Genomic DNA, 19,270 nt, shown 5'->3' with positions numbered 1-19,270 from the left:
TGATGTCTTCTGAGAAGGCTTTGTAAATGGTTAAATAACAAGTTCTTTATGTGAAACAAGGAAGGAAACTTAGTGTTAAAGTTGTATATATACATAGCTATATACATATATAATGTATATATATATAGTTATGTGTATATATATTTATATAATGTTGTTTTGTATTTGTAATAGGTAATACCCATTAGGGGTATTTTAGTCCTTTCCTTTTATGTAATAGGTTGTGCCAATGTTGTGAATAGCGTTGAGGCATAGCGTGGCATAAGATCCGCTCATAAAGCAAGGCGTAAGCATAAAGGCGTAAGGCGTAAGCTTCAAAAAAATTATTAAAAAATCGGTCAAATAAAAAACAAAAATAAAGATGTATCATTTATGTGCTATTAATGAATAATTGAATATTTTAATAGACAATCTTCAAGAAAATCACAATAACTAGCAAGAAACACTCTACATAGTATAAAAGACAGCATAATGCTATACACCACACATAGTTATACATAGTAAACACATTTACATAATACAAATAGCATGCCACTCGTATAAATCTTAAATAAGCAACAAATCAATGAATTACTAAATCAATATATAATTAATTAACAAAAACAAATTAATTCTTTTATTAACAAACCCGATTGTTCAAGAAGAGCAAGGGAAGAAAAACAGAGAGAGACGAGAATATCTCCTTCTTCCTCCTTTAGAGAGAGAGAGAGAGAGAGAGAGAGAGAGACCTAATCGGGGCCTCCCCTAATTTGGGTCAAATGGGGGCTTTAACCCCCATTTGACCCAACATCAATGAGGTGCACACCTCGCCATGAGGTGGGGGGGGGGGGGGGCTCATAGCCTATGAGGAGCACGCCTCATGGCATTTACTCATTTTTTGTGCACCTCGAGGCACCACAGGCAATGCCTTGCCTCGAGGTGCGCCTTGAGGCACACTTTTAACAACACTAGTTGTGCCCATTAGTGACACTTTTGTCCTTTTTATTTTTATGTTTTCTGTTGTTATAGCCGTTGACGGCTAGTTGGCTAGCCCCTCAAGTCATTTGTAATCTCTATAAATATGGGAGTCTTTCCCATATTTCTTAAACATTTTCAATAATATTTATATTGATTTTCTTGAGTATATTGGCCCATAAGAGGCTTGTTTCTTTTGGGCATGTTCTTGTAAGCCTATAGTGGTATATATTTGTGCACTTTTTATATTTCATTACATGGTATTAGAGCCTTTGGGATTTTGAAGTTGAGGATCACGTGAACAGAGATCTCGTGGAGGTGGTTCGAGTGATTGAGGGTTCGTTGCTTCAGAAAGCTCTCCATCTTCTTCTTCTCCTTTATACTCTTTCTTATTCTCTTCTTCATCATGGCCGATAAAGAAATTGTAGCGATTGTTCCCATCAAGTTCAATGGGACCAACTACAATATGTGGGCCACCACGGTGAAAATAATATTGGTTAGAAAGGACTTATGGCAATATGTTGATGGTTCCACACCGGAGCCTCAACCTATTCTCACTAAATCTATTGTGGGAGAAGATGGGTTGTCCAAAGAAGAAACTCTTAAATAAAGTGAGAGAGAAAAGGCTCTCTTAGAATACAAGAAATCCTACAAAGAGTGAGAAGTTGGTCATGCCAAAGTTCTTTCCCTTTTTATGGGATGTGTGAAGAACCTTGTGCCAATATACTTGAATATGAAAGAGCCGATTATACATAGGTCTTCATAAAACAAACCTACACCCAAAAGGATGCTGCACACAAGTGAGACTTGGGTGATCACATCCATAATTGTAAACAAGGGGATACGACCGTTATAGAGTATTATGACACTCTCAAAAGATTGTGGGATCAAATGGCAAAAATGAAACCTATATGGGATTCATCCAATGATGCTCTTCAAAGGAAAAACCAAATCCTTGAAAAAACAAAATTTTCAATTTATGAAGGGTCTTAAGCCCGAGTATGAACACATTTGGGTCACCATCATCCATCGTAAGAAGATTCTACCTTTGCATGAGTTATTAGCCAAAGTATGCATAGAAGAAACTAGATTGAAGACTATGTCTGAATCAAAAGAGACCAAGGATAATGTTTTGGCTGTCTCTAGGCTTGGTGCCAATACAAATGCATATAGGCCTCTACACTTCTCTAAACCTAATTTCGGGAGGCCACAATATGATGATGGGAGGAAAAAGATTATTTGCATAATTGTGGGGGATCGCGGCACATCAAGCTCTATTGCCCTAAATTCAAAGGAAAATATGAGAAGAGGGTGGTGACGGTAGACGCTTCTCGAGAGGACAAGAGTGAAACCAATGAAGATTCCAAATCCGTTGGAACCATGACGTTGTCCCAATTGGTGGAGGCCCTACAACCGCTTCTCAAAGGCTAGTCTTCTTCCTTCATGGGTTCCGCGATATCCTCCTCACCTCTCGATAAGATTTTTTGGTTCTTAGATTTCAGTGTTTTTTTTGTGTCTCCAATTATTATTTATTTTTTGGTTGTGGGGTTAATTCAAGTAGATCTAATGTTTATACAACCGATGGTTCCTCTCTTGACATAAAAATAATTGAAAATTTCAAAATTTTCTATTTCTAAAGTTAGAATTTTTTGAAAACTTAATTTGTACCTTCTTTTCATTTCTCAAATAGCCGACCATGGTTGTAGTATCTCCTCATCAGACCGACGTTTAGTGCAGGATCTCTAGTCCGGGAAACAGATTGGGGAAGGCCGTATGAAAATAAATCTTTATTACATGGATCAATTCATTATTCCCAAGGATACTTTTTGTTACAATGTACAAAAAATGGATATACTTTTGTGGCATCAAAAGCTAGGACATCCTAGCACATTTAAATTATCCAATGATATAATAAAAGTTTTTATTGCACCGATTGCATCTTGGAAAGATGAAAGCCATTTCCTTTAAAGAGAGGTCCGTTTTCACTATTAGACCACTTGAATTAGTACACTCGGATGTGTGGGGTCTGACGCTAATTACCTAGGTGGTTATATTTATTATATGATTTTTGTGGATAATTACTCCTGATTTACTTGGATTTACTTTCTTAGGCACAAATATGAAGTATTTGAAACTTTCAAAACTTTGTACAACCTTGTTAAAAACTTATTCAAAACCAATATTTCTATTTTTTGCTCTGATTTAGGGGCGAATTTATGTCAAATGACTTCAAAAATATTTAGAGACCAATGGTATTTTTCACCAATGATCTTGTGCACAAAATGGATTGGCCAAGAGTAAACATAGGTACATAGTAGAAACCACTAGAACTCTACTTATTTCTAAACATGTTCTAAAAGAATTTTGGGTTGAGGTCTCGCTTACCGATGTATATCTCATAAATAGGGTCCCTTCCACCAAACTTCAAAATGTCTCTTGTTATGAAAAACTTTACAAAATCTCTCCCGATTATTCTAGAGTAAGGACTTTTTGGATTCAAATGTTTTGTGCTTACCAACAAAAAATGACAAACTATCACCTAGGGAGATACCTTGTGTTTTTCTTGGTTACGGTGAAAACCAAAATTGATTTAAAAAATGATAAACTTTATATTTTAAAGAATGTATTATTTATAGAAAAGAAAAGTTTCTTTGATCAAAAACTATGTCACAGGGATTCGGCTAGTAGGGTGCCGCACCTGCGTCGACGCGACGCAGGTTGTGGGTGCGACACCGGGTGCGGTCAACCTGACCCTGGGTGCGGCCAACCCAGAGTCATTTTGGTCCAATTTTCGAACTTAACAAAAATTTGCCAAGAATTTTTTTTGCCCTATATGTCACAGGGATTCTCCAACTAGGTGCCGCACCCGATGCGATCAACCTGACCCTGGGTGCAGTCAATGCACCCAGGGTCATTTATGTCCAACTTTTGGACTTTATATATATATATATATATATATATATATATATATATATATATTTATTTATATTTTTGCCGCACCCCCGCACCCAGGTTTTTTGAAAGTGCCGCACCCATGTGACATAGATCAAAATATGCTTAAGAAAGCTAATGAGTATTCTTTTTTGTAATTGCTTACTAAAAGCGGTGATGAATATTTGAGTATTGATGATATTGAAGAAAAACCTCAATCCAATATCCAAGGTGGTGTACATAATGACATAAAAGGTAGTGAACCTATAGTTATCCAATATAGGAGAAGAGGAGATGATATGCAACTCGATGCACTCAAAAGATACTCTAATATAGAAGATAAAAAACTAAGTACCCTTAGAAGGTCTGATAGTCCCTAGACCATCGAATAAATTTGTATCATATGAATCCTTTTCTCCTCAATATAGAGATATTTTTCTATTTTGAACTTACCTCATACAACCAAGCCAAAAATTATCCTGAATGGACATGTGCCATGAAAAATAAATTACAAGTCTTAAGGAAATCCAAAGCCTGGAAAATAGGAGACCTACCTAAAGGGAAGACAACCATAGGTTGTAGATGGATTTTTAAAGTAAAACCAAAAGTGATGGTACCTTAGAAAGATACAAAGCTAGGTTAGTAGCAAGAGTATGACACAAATTACGATGAAACCTTTGAGTCAGTAACTGCTATTAAGAATTGACCCATCTATCAAATGGATGTCAATAATGCCTTTTTAAATGATGAATTAAAGGAAAAGTGTATATGGACCCACCACCTAGATACAAAACTCTCTCACTACTATGCACATAAGTGTTGTGATGATAATTATTAGATATCTGCAAAATTCTGTTTCTAAGGGACTTTTATTATCTTCTTCCTCTCTACTTGAATTAATTGCATATTTTGATTTTGACTAGGGAGATCCCAATGATAGATGCTCAACTACTTATTTCTATGTTTTTATAGGAGACTTGCTGGTGTCTTGAAAGTGTAAAAAGCAACAAAAAATATCTTTATCATCAACAGAAGTTGAGTACCATGCCATGGCTACCACGCTATAAAAAATCGTGTCGTTGAGAAGACTGTTAGAAGACATGGGGGTGTACATGTAATCACTTTCGAAGTTATGTTGTGACAACAAAAGCGCCATCTACATACCTGACCATCATACGTTTCATGAAAGAACTAAGCACATCAAAATAGATTGCCACTATGTTTGTGAAGGGTACTTAAAGAAGACTATTACATTGCCCTATGTAGCATCGGAGTTTCAGTTGGCTGACTTCTTCATGAAAGCGTTTCATCTTCTCCGGTTTCATTTCTTACTTGACAAACTTTCAGTGTTATCACCGTAAGTTTGAGGGGGAGTGTTAAAGTTGTATATATATATGTGTATATACATAGCTATATACATATATAATGTGTATGTATATATATACATATAGTTATGTGTATATATATATATATATATATATATATATATAATTTTTTGTATTTGTAATAGGTAATACCCTATGTCACATGGGTGCGGGTATGGGTACGAAGCGTACAACATGGAAAATTCGAAAAATATGGATACGGGACATGACTGTAATATATATATATATATATATATATATATCATGAAAGAAGAGAATATGTCATTTTAAATATATGAAAAGGTAAAATGAATATTTAAAACAAAATGGAAGAAGTTTGAGATTTTTCATTCTCCTTTTATTATAAAATGTTTTATGTATATATAACATTTTTCAATAAAAGAATGAATATATCATTTTAAATATATGAAATAATAAAATAATTAAAAAAAATAGAAAAGAAAAAAGAGGATATTTTCCCCCTTTTATTATAAAAGGGGAAGGGTACCTCGTAACTCCCATCCCCACCGTTTCTCTCTCTCTCTCTCTCTCTCTCTCTCTCTCTCTCTCTCTCTCTCTCTCTACGAAGAAGGAGAATGGGGATGAGAAGAAAACGAAGACGGAGGAGGTAAGTACCTCTTCCTCTCTCTCTCTCTCTCCACCGTTCTGTAATGAAATATGCGGAAAAGCAAAGAGTGCACTAAGCACTTACAACATTTACTAATGAACAAACAAAGAAGGGATAATACCCAAACCCACAAGAGACAACACAACATAAAAATATAAATGCCTCTTATTGAAAGAGAGAGAGCTCTCAAGAGTGAAAAATACAAGAGGGGTTCACCCCTATTTATACACAAGAGAAGGAGAGGGAGAGGGCCAAGAGGCCTTAAAAGGAGAGCCACCTAGGGGGCTCCCCATGTAGTCGTTGGGAGCCCCCAACGGTCACAAATGTGACCGTTGGGGGCCCCATCGACTACATGGTGGGGCCCCTTTTGTGTGAGCAAAAAAACAAAAAATAAAAAATATATTTTACAAAAATTAAAGAGAAAAATAAAATAAGAAAAACAAGTACCCCTATCGGGTACTTGTGAAATGACAGAAATACCCCTATCGGGTATTATATATATATATATATAAATATATATATATATATATGAATTACATATATTTTAACACGTTCCTCCTCCTCTTGCTGCCAAGGGTGGGAAGGGGGCGGGTTTCGACAGAAAAAAAAAGAGACTTGGGGTGTCAGGTTGGGTCTTAGTTGGACCCGACCCAACCCACAAGCCCAACACGTACCAGGCACACGGTACCCGTACCCATATCGGGCCATGTTGACACGGGTGCATGGGCTGTTTTGCCGTGTTTATGTGACATAGGTAATACCCATTAGGGGTATTTTAGTCCTTTCCTTTTATGTAATAGGTTGTGCCCATTAGGGGCACTTATTTTTTTTATTCCTTTTTTATTTTTTATATTTTCTGCTGTTATAGCCATTGGGGCTAGTCCAACGGCTAGTCAAACTATTCACTGGACTAACTAGTCCAACGGCTAGTTCGCTAGCCTCTCAAGTCCTTTGTAATCTCTATAAATATGTGAGTCTTTCCCATATTTTTTTAATGCTTAATCTTTTTCAATAATATTTATATTTATTATTAGTTGTGCTCTTGCCCATAAGTGGCTTATGTTCTAAAGTGTATTGTTGGCCCATAAGTGGCTTATGTTCTAAAGTGTATTGTTGGCCCATAAGTGGCTTGTTTCTTTTGTGCACATTCTTGTAATCTTGTAAGCCCATAGTGGCATATGTTTGTGCACTTTTTATATTTCATTACAAAATAGAACTTTGTATGGTTGACTAGAGATAATAGCTACATGTGTGTTTTTTTTTTTTGCATGCAAGCTGAAAGTGAGAACATGCCCCAACATGCTTCAATATACTATATTCTAAAAGATTTGAATTGGTTTATCATGCCCAAAGTCTTTCTTCTTTTCTCCTGAAGGTACTGTCCGCAGTGCAAGGAAAGGAGGCAGGCAAGAAAAAAGCTGGATCTATGGAGACTTCCTGAAGTGCTAGTGATTCATTTGAAGAGGTTCTCTTATAGCAGATCGGTGAAACATAAATTGGAAAACTTTGTCAACTTCCCGATTCACGACCTTGACTTGACAAACTACGTAGCTAACAAGAACAGCGGTCGCCGCCAGCTTTACGAGCTCTATGCATTGAGCAATCACTACGGTGGCATGGGAAGTGGTCATTATACTGCACACATTAAGGTGGTTCAAAATCATTTCTCAGCATGCTAATGGCTTGGTTTAACAAAAGATTCTCTACTGATTCTTATGTTTATGTTTTGTTTGGCCTTTCATTGTGAAGCTTCTTGACGAAAACAGGTGGTATAACTTTGATGACAGTCATATTTCTCCGATAACCGAGGCAGAGGTGAAGTCTGCTGCTGCTTATGTGCTTTTCTACAGAAGAGTGAAGGGAGAAGCCGGGTCTATCTGTAATGGAGCCCAGTCTTGCGCCGGGCAGGAGAACGTTTCTTGCAAGTAGAGCAATGCAGAATGACTGAGAATCCTTAAAAGGGAAGGAAAAAGTTAATCTGGTATCTACCTGCTACATCTTTCTGGCTGTGGAAGGCATTATTATTCTGCTGTTCTGACATCCATTGTGATTATAAGGTTGGTGTTCCATGCAGAGCCATCAGCAAGAGTTCATGCCTGTTGATCATGCTCGGCACATGTGGATGCATATGTTGTTTAGCTGATGCATACCAGAGGTTGCACATGCCAATTACCAAGGCAGGAGGCGTGTGCATGTGTCTTCTGAAGGATTGTGGATCTTTAAAAGCATGGTGAGGGTTCAGTTTTTCTACTATTCTTTGTAGCTTATGTGATGTATCTCTATCTTGTAGATTAGCAGAAAAAAGAAGAGGTTGTTTGTTACGTTGTTCTCTGATGGTTTACCGTTTATCACATACTGCAAAGACCTCAAATTATTTATATGGAAAACTTATCTAGCCTCTGTTAGTTGATATGGTGTTAATGTGCCATTGGTGAAGCCACACGGGAGCTGTTTATAATGAATGTCTTTATTCATCTATAACATGAAGAAATAGCACCAGGGTGCAGAGACATAGTTGCTGTCCCGGTGGCGTAAAACTCCGAGGCTAGGACCCTTGCCCCCAGCACCCACAGGAATCGAACTCTGACTGACCGTATGACAGCCAGAGGCCTGCTCCAACTATGCTAAACCCCTTTGGGGCTATAATGAATTTCTTTGGAACTTGGAATTCATGCTAAAAGCATGAAAACCTGCCGAGGTCATTGTAGGTGTCGGAACTGATAGTACGAGGTGGGCACTAGATAGGTGGGAAAATTCAGTTGGATCTATCAGGCCCAAGGGTCCAGGCCTTTAACCAGGCTATATATTCCGCCCTCCACCGAAACTGCGCAGAACACTGTGTAGTGGCCAGACAGAAGAATGTGCATTAAGGCCGTGATCCAGACAGAAATATAAATGTGCCATGGCTTCCGGCAAGCCCTCGGTAGAACACACTTGACTGAATATATAGTCTTTGCTTGCTTTGATCATAAAAGCTTCATCTGGTTCTTCCAAATTTTATATATGGGTTAATATTGGTGCCATTGAAGGCACATAATTATTGAGTATAAAAAAAATTCATTCTTATTTTTAGTTTTTTTTTGTTTGTAAATAGGACCTTATGAATGTGAGCTACAAGGTTTGTTTAGTAGAATATGAGATTTGAATAATGTGATTGTGATATGTAAGAAGGTTCTTAAAGGGCTTAAAAAACCAACAGTTACAATTTGCTAAAAGTACAAAAAACATTTTTATATCAAAATAACACAATTGAAGGTTTAATCCTGAGCAAAAAAACCATGCTTAACACATAAATCTGTTCAGATTGAGCAATTAAACTTAACTTATGATTTCTAACACAATAGTTTGTGTTATGAATAGCACCAATTATTATATACATGACAAAAGGGAGATGGTCCTACCCCTTTTTGTTAGGTCCCATTAGGACATTCTAAAAATCTTATTTACAAGTATGTTTTCCTTGATCTGAACCGTTTGGTGTAGTTATCATTGCTTATTTACTATTGAATACTTTTTTTAAAATTGATTTGATGTAAAAATGTAAATATTTTATTGTCAAATTTTAGAATAATATCAACCATATTTTTTTACCTCTTTAAAATATACATCTGAGCATAAAAAATCTCAATAAAATACATTTTCTCTATTGAGCAAACAATAATAAACACATCTAATGATACATATTGAGCAAAAAATACTTGAAAGTATGGTTTTCTGAAGGTGCTAACGGGACTTGATGAAAAAGGGGTAGGACCATCCCCTTCTTTCACACATTCTCTCTCTATCTATCTATATATATAAATTCTGACCGTACAAATGTCATACATGTACTTGATTTTATAGGGATCAACTCTTGAAGCGTTTGATTATGACTCATGGGTGGGTTTTTATAAGGTTTGAAAAATCGAGGGTCCAAATCTTTGAGGCTTCAAATATCATTTTTTTATCGAAAACATATGATCCAGGTGTGGATTCCTCGTAAATCGGCCATGCCCAATGCATTTATGGGGTCAGAACTGCGAAAAAAAAACAAAAAGGCAGAAAAATCCATTTAACATGTATCATTTAGCACCTAACATGTGAGCAGCTACCAATTTCTCTCTCCATATATATATATATATATATGTGTGTGTGTGTGTGTGCGCACACGCGTGCGCTTCTACAATGGTTCTTTATCACCGTAGCTTACGGTACATGATTGATTTACATAGTTCTAATCTCCAAAATGAAAATTTAACCATTGGATCATGCTTAGCACAATCAAATTATTATTTTCATGTGCCAAAGTCTACTCAAATATGATGTTTTATACCATTTTTAAACCACCTTTATTATTTTCATGAATTGTGCAGATGATTTTCACCATCTGAAATCTTATGGTGTATTAAACACTATAGAACCTAATAATATACTAAAATAAATCACGCTAAACACATCTTTATGGTTAGATTTACCATTTGGTGGCTGGATCTACGGAAACAAAGGTGAGTATGCACCATAAGGCGTAGTTGTTGTTGTTGTATATATATATATATATATAAGGGGGATTATGCTCCCACCTCTCTTCTGTCACTTTAAGGACATGCAGGCCATTGAGTAGAAACCCATCCAATGGTCACGTTCGCATTTGACTTTTGAAGTGATTTCTTTAAAAAGTCTTCAAATTTTTGAACAGCTGGAATATGATTTGCGGCCTGACATCAAGTTGAAAATGTTGCTTCCCCTGCATCCCCTCTCCAAAGTCTGGCATTTGTTCCTCTTCATGCTCTCATGCCATTAAGTTCACAAAGGCATCTTGTGGAGTACGCTCTTGGACAAGAAGCTCTTGAAGTAGACACTGATGTTCAGGCTTCAGTGCAAGATTCTATCATGTCTTTTCTGCAGTTTCTTTAGCTTACCACAGAAAGGAGTTGAATCTTATGGTTATTTCATAACGTCAACGTATGCTTGGTCTATTTTCTTGCATTAAATTCTTTGAGGGTGGTCTTTCATGTAGAAAATTTCCAAGGGTGCTTAAAGATTCATACTTGGCTTGAAAATTTTCTTGCCTTTTGTTGCTGTCTGTCTTTGTGGATGGTGTCAGGGGTGCACAACCAACTGAGCTAGCTTGAACACGGCTCGAGCTTGTCCGTGAAAGTAAATGAGCCGAGCTTGCTCAAGCCGTTAAACTTGAGAAAACTTGAAAAGGCCGATTAAGCTTGTTAGAAATAGTATATATAAAATGCTTGCCAAAACAAAGTCTCCTTAATGGGTAGGTGTTGGTTTCTTTTTACACAGGTGCAGGATCGGATCTCCCATCAACACTTTTCACGTTTTACAATAACCTAGTTTTTTTCGAATATGTACCTTTTTTTTGTGTTAGAATAGACAAAACTAGGGCCAAGCTCGGCTCGAGCTGAGCTTGAACAGAGTTGTTTCTGAACGAGCCAAGTTCAAACAGCCTAAGCACGGCTAGTGTGTCAATTTTTAATTTGGGTTTTTTTTATAAGAAAGAGTGGAGGGTTTTTATAAGCACAAAGATCTCAAGCATATAGTGATCAATAGCTGCGAAATCCATCGGTACTAAATTCGTGGTCAAACGCACTCACCATCCATCCTGCGCATTGATTGATGACCAGCACAAAACAAAACAAAAAATCATGTTTTTGATGAATTTTTCCACCAAAGGCGCATTAGCACAAAATTGTCGCTACTAATGCTCTGGGTAGAAAAATAAACATTAACGGCAACAAAAACGCTAATGCTCTTTTGATCATTAGCGACCATTTTGTGGCTGCTAATGCCCTTTTGGGAGAAAAACTTGCCCTTTTGGCACTATTTTTTTTTGCACGTGGCCATCCTTATGCGTGATGGACGGCCAACGGGATTGACCACCAATTTAGTACCTAAGCATTTCGCAGCTACCAATATATATATATATATATATATATATATATATATATATATATATATATAGTAATGCTACGATACTGCAGGAGCACCTATTCCTAGGTATTAGAAATCAATGTTGGGACCAACAGGGGTTCGGCGTGGTTGGTAGGAGCTGTAGGAAGTTGCAGGTTCAAAATCCCAGTGGTACTATTGAATAATAACTTGTGGGGATCTGCCTAACCCCAGCTTGCCTTTAAAAAAAACACCCTTCTCAATAAGACCTTAAGATGTATTCAACATAGTTTATTTGATAGGAATCATGCTTTGGATCATATTTCTTGGACATAAAAATATGATTTTTTAAGTCATAAAATTTTGATACGTTGTGAGCCATTGATTTTTAAAGGTCTTAAGACCTGCATGCTATAATCACGACACAAAACTTGTTTTTCTACTAAATAATGCTTATAGATCATATCTATAGGGTCTGATTAACAAAAAAAGTTAATAAAAGTTGAAAATCTAAAGCTTCTATTAAGTGGGAGTTCATTACTAATATAGAGCAATTCTACAGCACACCAGGAACACCTACTCCCACATATTTAGTTGGTAAACATATTTTAGTTAAAGAAAAATATTGCAGGCAATGTGTGGTTGAAGGGTTTATTACACCTTGGACTATCCAAAAAAACCCATGATTTAGATTAAATTAATTTAATAAAAAACTTAAATTTTATTTCATCAAGCTTTAGTGCAATATGTCCTACTGGTCACGAGAGAGAGAGAGATCAGCCATATCTTGTCTTAAAAAATGCAACATTTGACAACTATCCGAGTTTACACTATCCTTTTTGTGATGGTCTAGCCAGAGCCTAGCCAGATCTTTAATTTACTTTACACGATTTTATAAGCAGCATGGAACATCTTTGTTCCTCTTCTAAATCGACTGCACAAGCATTACAAAAGAATATGAAACATTTGGGGGAGGAAGAAATTTTGACCTAGAGGAGGAAGAATATACACTTCTTTCTGCATCAAAGACTGGGAAGCAGGCTTGCAGGATGCTCGGCCCTCAAGCTTTTGCAAGATTTGAACCTGTAATCGGCCAGCGGGACATGGCTGGTCTCTTTGGTAATGTACATGATTACGCATCAGGCAGAAACTCCAACACAACTCTTCACTTCAAGAAAAATTTCCCATCATCATTTTAATTTGCAAGCATGGTCTTCTCCATGACACCATCCTAAAACATCAGGCCAAGTTCCAGCTGGTAAGCTTGTATATGTTGCTGCCTGCTAGAGTCATAATGACTCTGAGCAAGCTGACTAACACAAAGCTACTCAAGAAACAAACTGAATCAAAAGAATACAATGCAGATCGTCTCTTCAAACTCTCGTTTAAACATATCCCATCTAGTTTTAAAGAAAACAAGAAAAAAGCAATTACCAAAAGGGAAAGAGAAAGGCATACCACATGTCTTTCCTTGATGTTGACAAGAGTGTGGATCCATTTGGAGCATTCTTGAAAGCTGAAGGACAAACCTTTGCATAAGGTTGTAGATACTGCAGAGAGAAACCAGCAAATGTAAGCACTGTGTGTTATCTGCTGTTGCTACAAGCAGTGTTATCATTAAAACAGTAAATGAGAACGGGAACTGTGTCCAACGCATGATCATTTCAACTAACTCAATCCCATATACAACAAGATGGTTGATAAGAGAAATCCTTCACATAGTTATCCTTGGTAAAAAAAATCTCACTCGTATAACCTTGCATATTTTCAAGTAATTTTCCTCAAAAATTAGCAGAGATACTGAAAGTATAGAATACGTCAAATTGCAGAAATATCAGGCTATCATTTCACACGGGAAGTGAGGAGATTCCAAGGAGAAACATCAAACTAACATTTCTCATGGTAATTGGCAACCTATAAGACACATCTGAAGTGCTTGACTATGAAAAAGTTTCATCCATATCTGTGCAATTAAAAGATTCTCCTAATTTCTTCTGAAACTTTTCTTTACATATTTGCATGCCTAGCGTTCTCTTAACTTGGGCTCTAAATAAGAACACTAGATCAGCCACTTGAACTAATATTTAAAAAGAACACTACATGCTACTAGCCAGAAAACAATATCTGCCCTAATGCTAACCAATTATGTTCGTTGATGAATTAAGCAACAAATGAGGGGGCTGGAGAAGCAGTTGCTGGTACTACTGGAACTTGATTTCAGATGACTAAAGTAGAAAGAGAAGTATGTTGCCTCCAAACATGAGAATGGTAACATGACAATTTACAATTTGAACTCTATTTAACACTTGTGAAGGACAAGATCATGCATACCTTAGCCTATGGCGATTACATGATGCGAAAAATGCAACAAGACCATTTAATATACTCCGAACAGCACGAAAGATCTGTAGATGGTAAACACATTCAACTTTAATTTGCTGTAAAATATGTCATCCAAAGACTGAGTAAACGAATAAACAAAAAAAATTGGCAACCTGTGAGTAAAGGACATCCCAAAGAGCCTGCAAAATTGAGACCTCATATGAGGCTGCCTTTGCCTGTGATACAGATGAAGTGCTGGAAGCAAATGAAGAGATATCTACCAGCAATTGGAAAAGGTTGGTGAATAGCAACATTGTATAATTTGCCAATGCAAGAAGCAGACGGATGGGTGTCGTTAAGACCTCCCACAATGAGCAGAACAAAGGATATATAAAAGAAGTTGCTGCAGGGATAAACAACCATGTTACGATCAATATATACAACAAAGCTATCAGAAACACAAAAGTTTTCAAACAACAAGAGAGGAACCAAAATTCAAGGCATACCGATGGTCCAAATCATGGAAAGAAGTGACTGGATTGGCCAGAGTAAAAGCCCTACCATATCGGCCACTGTGACATATATTACCTCCAGAATCATCCAAGCAGAAGAAAATGTATCCTCTAATGTCTCAACAATGGTACTCCAAACAGGGAAGAGAAAATCTACAGCCTCAAGTAGTGGATCCATAAAAGGCTTTGTTAATGATGACACAAACGGTCTGACAGAATTCACTGTTGATAAAAAACGCTCAATAGCTTTACCAAGATGATGCAAGAAAAGCATTGTAGCAACATACTTAATCCTTGAAATCATGTCCCAGGATTCTATCCAGTCAAAAAGTGGCTTAAACAACAGAGCTGCAGTTGCCCTGAAAACAGGAACATTCTTGTACAGATCATAGGATGCAATGAGGACGGTCACGAGAGACATCAGAACATAAAGAGTCCTCACTAAAGGCTTCATCCATGGGCGGTAAAACTTCCGGAACACTGGATAGGACTGAAAGAAAATAACCCAAGCAGGAAGCCCCAGCTCTAGCAAAGTAAGAAGCCTCAGATTTGGAGTAATTATCTGATTTAGCTTGAACGGAAGGTCATGGTCAGTGAATCTAAATTGGAGTAAAGAATTCCCATAAAGAGTTGCATCAAAACCTACATCTGATTTTATAGAGTCTATGCCACATTGGTTGCTAGTTCCAACAGATTTTTGGACTGAATCAATGTCCAAGTTCACCCTAGAATCTTGAGTGAGGTGGTCTGCCATGCATCCGCAACCGTTCCGCTTGACCAATGTATGATTTCGGTAGCAAAGTTTCTCATTAAATATTTGTCCTCTATTAGAAGATTTAGTTGTCGCTGTAAGGTGTTCACAGAAATCAGGACCAACATCCTGTCTGAGAGATCCTGATGATGCTCTGACGTGAAATAATGAACCTTGACAGGGCCCTACAGAATGGCAGCTAAGACAAGCAGCTTGATCGGATAGCTGCTCTAGATTAAAAGCAAATGAGCTAGTCTCCGGGTCAGTTCCTGAGAACCATGAAGAGATGCAAGAAGATGCTTGTTCAACCGTGTGGAATTCCCATTTTTTCATGCATTTTACTTCCAAAGCAAGATTTGTGTCCGTCTGCAGGAAAGAGAAATTTATTAGCATAAAGTTAACTCTGAAAACACCAAGCATCTTGCACAACATATACCTGAAGCTCATTCAGGTAATTAATCCCACAGACATCCTTCCATGCCACTTCAAAAACTATAAATCCATGCAAAGTTTGACATAGCTCCATCTGAGGGAACAAGGATGCCTTGCGCCATTTTGCTGCATCAATGACAGGGGACCATCTGTATGGCTTCTTCAGTTCAACCACATTAATAAGTTCAGGACTACTGTTGCTTCTTGATTCCAGATTGCTATTATGCCTTGCCCTAGTATTGGAAAAAGGAGATTCCCGGTACTGTAGATAGCAAATAGAGAAAAATAAGATAGTTCATGTTTCTGACCATGACAAAAGATAAAAGAAGCACAAGAAAGAGATATTTAAAAATATCAGACCTTAGCAACCAAGTATTGCCACACATATTTTGGTTTTGATAGTCTAGTCGTCAACCATGGATGGTTGTCAACCAAGATAAAAAGTTTATCGCTCTCAGTGGCAAAGTATAAGAAGGTTCTAGAAAGATGAGATTGTATATCCCTGCAATGGAGAAAGTGAGAAAGGGTGACATGTTAGAATACTGGAAAAGATGGAAACACAGAACACATGCACGCACAAACACACGAAGAGAGAAAAAATACAGATGGATGTGCTATAATACACGAAAAGATGAACACTGCACGCACACACACAGAGAGAAGGAAATAAACAGAAAGGATGGATGATAGATAAGCGCATATCACCCAAAAGAGAGAGAGAGAGAGAGAGAGAGACCTCTCAAAGGGAAACTCAAGGAAAATTTGTAGCAACAATACAAGCTACAGGATTCCCTTTTTCTCTCTCTAAAAAGAATACAAATAAGGAACCAAGAAATGATGTACAGTACACCACCACACATTATCAAACATGCATACTCCCATAAGTTCAACTGGATATAAAATATCACGCAAGTCAACCGTCGGTAGGTTAACTTCCACAAGAAAGATGCCAGGTTCTATTTGCAGTTGCAACATGAATCACGAACCGATGCAATAAAAAATAGGGTACGCATAGAGTCTCCACAGTTATCAACATACTTTCAACTATTATTACATATGGGAAAAAAATAACAAAATAACAGAGAAACTATGAAAACATCAACATAATGGTCATCTGGTACCAACAGTCTTAGTCAAAATCTAAAAGATCCCAATACGAATTACATGTAAATCAGGGGCTACAAACTAAAATAGCGTCTAATTGACAAAGATATCACAGCGGCAAAGTTAGAACTATTTCACAATAAGACTAATTAATTACCCGATCTGTAATGATGTTAAGGGAAAGATTTCACGATTCTGCATCCTTTACCACTCACCACCATTTTCTATAAATGTGACTCCAACGGTGAGACCATATAATCTGAAATATATGAACTTTAATTATTCAGATAATACTTCACTATAAAAAAAGGACAAAAAATACAAGAAGTACAAGGTAGAAAGCGAAACAAGGAGCGCGGAAGAAGCCAATTAAAGCTCTGCTGATCACAACGATCCCACACTTCATTGCACAAAGAAATCTAAAACTAGAGGCACATGAATTCCCTATTTCTCTCCGATAAAAAACAGAATTTGACAAGAAAAAAGGGAGAAAGACAAAGAAAAATATCCAATTATTCCACCTAATTCCCTAAAACGAGAACCTTTCAATCCAACTCCGCAACGATCATAAAGAACAAACCCGGAGCGAAAAATTCCAACACGATTACGAAAACAAACTTCAATTCCAAAAAAATCCGAACTATTGCCCAAAAAAACCACCGCAAAAGGACACGACACGCGAATGCATAACAAGTTGATAAAAAAGACGAGAAAACCTAATTCTAAAAAAAACGACGGATACAAAACGGATAAAACGAGAACAAGACATAAAAAACAGATTTTAAGACCAAAAAACCAACAATCTGACAATATTCTCGACTCTAGCTCCCAAAAAACTCCATCAAAATGGCAAGAATAAAACTCCAACCAAAAAACAAGCCAGCGAAACCCCAAACCAAACCAAACGATCTCATCGGTCGAAAAAAAAAAGAATAAAAAACGGAAAAATAGGAAACTTGCCTAAATATTCTCAAGAGACGAAAACCCGAGGATTCAGGACCGAACGCGGATCCTTACCGGCCTATCCGAAGCCCTAAATTGGGTTAAACGCCAAAAAAAACAAGATTTCGATCTCTCCCGAACGGCGCCTCAACGAACATCCCGGCGAAGATCCACCGCTCTTTCCCCCTCCGTTATTCTTCCTCGCACGTTAGTTCACCGAAAAGCTAGGGTTTTGCCTTCTCCCTTCCACGAACTAATCGGAATTGCAGAGAGAGAGAGGAAGAGAGGAAGAGTTCCATGAGACTCTCAGGCTGGGGCGTCATTTAAAAGGCTTCCTCCAAAACAGGCATCTTTACCGCCTTTCTTTTTAACGGAGTAAGAAAATGACGACAATACCCCTTTGTTTGGGGTAGTATTAGTAATTGATCTGGGCCTGTGGGCCGGGTCCGAACCGGTTAGCATCTTTAGTAGATGTAGATCCGAACACGTACGGTGGGCTGGTCACTGGTCTTTATGTTGTCTTCCGTTAGGGCTCAACATGAGAGACCCTACTGTTTACTGCATCACAAACCAAGCTAAACCGAAAGGAGCCGAGCTGAATAATGCTAATCAATTATGAAAATAAAAAAATAACTAAGAAAATACTTTTTCTCAATTATAATCCAAGTAAACTTATTGATAACTCTTTAAAAAACAAAACTTAGTTTAATTTAATAAAAACTGTATTTAAATCTAATACATAAGTTCAATTTCTATTACAAAAGAACCAAATACAAAGGAAGCAGAGCAGGTCATGATGAACATGAGTGTTTTTTCTCACAGCCACGATGTCGGCGTCGGCATGAGCAAAAACGCTCATGTTCAGCATGACCTGATCTGCTTCCAATACAAAAGATTCAAATGATAAAAATATCCAAAATATGAATATAAATCAAATAGATCCTTAGAGGTTGTCCATCTCAACATTCTCGAGATGGACAATGCACTAATCTCGATAAATGCTAAGATGGGTGGTTGTCCGATAGGCCGCCATTTCAATGGACCTGAGTTATTTATTAATTTTACAATGATATAAAAATTTTAAAAATTAACTATTGCATAATAACTTGATAACTATTACTATTTATCTAATTAATTATATTAATTTTATAAAAACTAAAAAGATAATTACTTGGGTGCATAGAAAGGTGAGAACTTGTTAATTATTACTATTTACAAATAGATTTGGGCTGGGTCCGGTTAGACTCGGACCGCTTCACATTATTTCTGATCCATTTTACATTTTTTCCATGAAAATCATTGGATCCAGTGCCTCAGGAACTTGAATCATGGTTGGATCTTGGACTCTATTGTAAGATCTAAGTTTGGTCTAGACTCAGACCTGGCCCATTGTCCAAAAGGAGTATCCATTGCTGGGTCAAGCATGATGTGATCCATATTCAACTCA

At 37.1% G+C, this 19,270-nt stretch overlaps 2 protein-coding genes across 3 annotated transcripts in view; one reads left to right on the top strand and one right to left on the bottom strand.

The window, feature by feature from the left end:
* Positions 1–8,287, top strand: part of LOC149811519 (ubiquitin carboxyl-terminal hydrolase 5-like) — a 71,748-nt gene extending 63,461 nt beyond the window's left edge. The window contains exons 12-14 of one of the 2 annotated variants that reach the window (XR_016428610.1): positions 7,253–7,526; positions 7,627–7,858; positions 7,952–8,287. Coding sequence is in view for 1 of the 2 variants with exons in the window: in XM_089993808.1 (XP_089849934.1) it covers positions 7,253–7,526; positions 7,627–7,806 (454 nt within the window). In the remaining variant the exon portion in view is untranslated. Of the gene's footprint in view, positions 1–7,252; positions 7,527–7,626 lie in introns of both variants that reach the window. The other variant, XM_089993808.1, reaches the window with a different exon arrangement.
* Positions 8,288–12,556: 4,269 nt separating this feature from the next.
* Positions 12,557–17,991, bottom strand: LOC149811518 (uncharacterized). Its single transcript, XM_089993553.1, has 9 exons — positions 17,899–17,991; positions 17,039–17,140; positions 16,138–16,279; positions 15,782–16,039; positions 14,589–15,711; positions 14,256–14,485; positions 14,092–14,165; positions 13,219–13,310; positions 12,557–12,991 (listed from the first exon to the last, which is right to left on the bottom strand). Exons 2-9 carry the CDS (start codon positions 17,080–17,082, stop codon positions 12,951–12,953), a joined length of 2,004 nt encoding a protein of 667 aa, XP_089849679.1. The 5' UTR covers positions 17,083–17,140; positions 17,899–17,991; the 3' UTR covers positions 12,557–12,950.
* Between the last annotated feature and the right edge of the window lie 1,279 nt (positions 17,992–19,270).

This window comes from Nuphar pumila, chromosome 17 (assembly GCF_984573655.1).
Source record: "Nuphar pumila chromosome 17, dmNupPumi1.hap1.1, whole genome shotgun sequence".
Lineage (NCBI taxonomy): Eukaryota > Viridiplantae > Streptophyta > Magnoliopsida > Nymphaeales > Nymphaeaceae > Nuphar > Nuphar pumila.
Note: the sequence above shows the minus strand (reverse complement) of the source record. Positions and strands in the feature narration are given on the sequence as shown.

Excerpts from the sequence above, each read along its gene's own strand:
- LOC149811518 (XM_089993553.1), bottom strand. The coding sequence starts at position 17,082 with ATGCAGAATCGTGAAATCTTTCCCTTAACATCATTACAGATCGG. Across the intron at positions 16,040-16,137 it reads GGCAATACTTGGTTGCTAAG|TACCGGGAATCTCCTTTTTC; the intron begins GTCTGATATTTT and ends TGCTATCTACAG. Across the intron at positions 14,166-14,255 it reads GGGATGTCCTTTACTCACAG|ATCTTTCGTGCTGTTCGGAG; the intron begins GTTGCCAATTTT and ends TACCATCTACAG.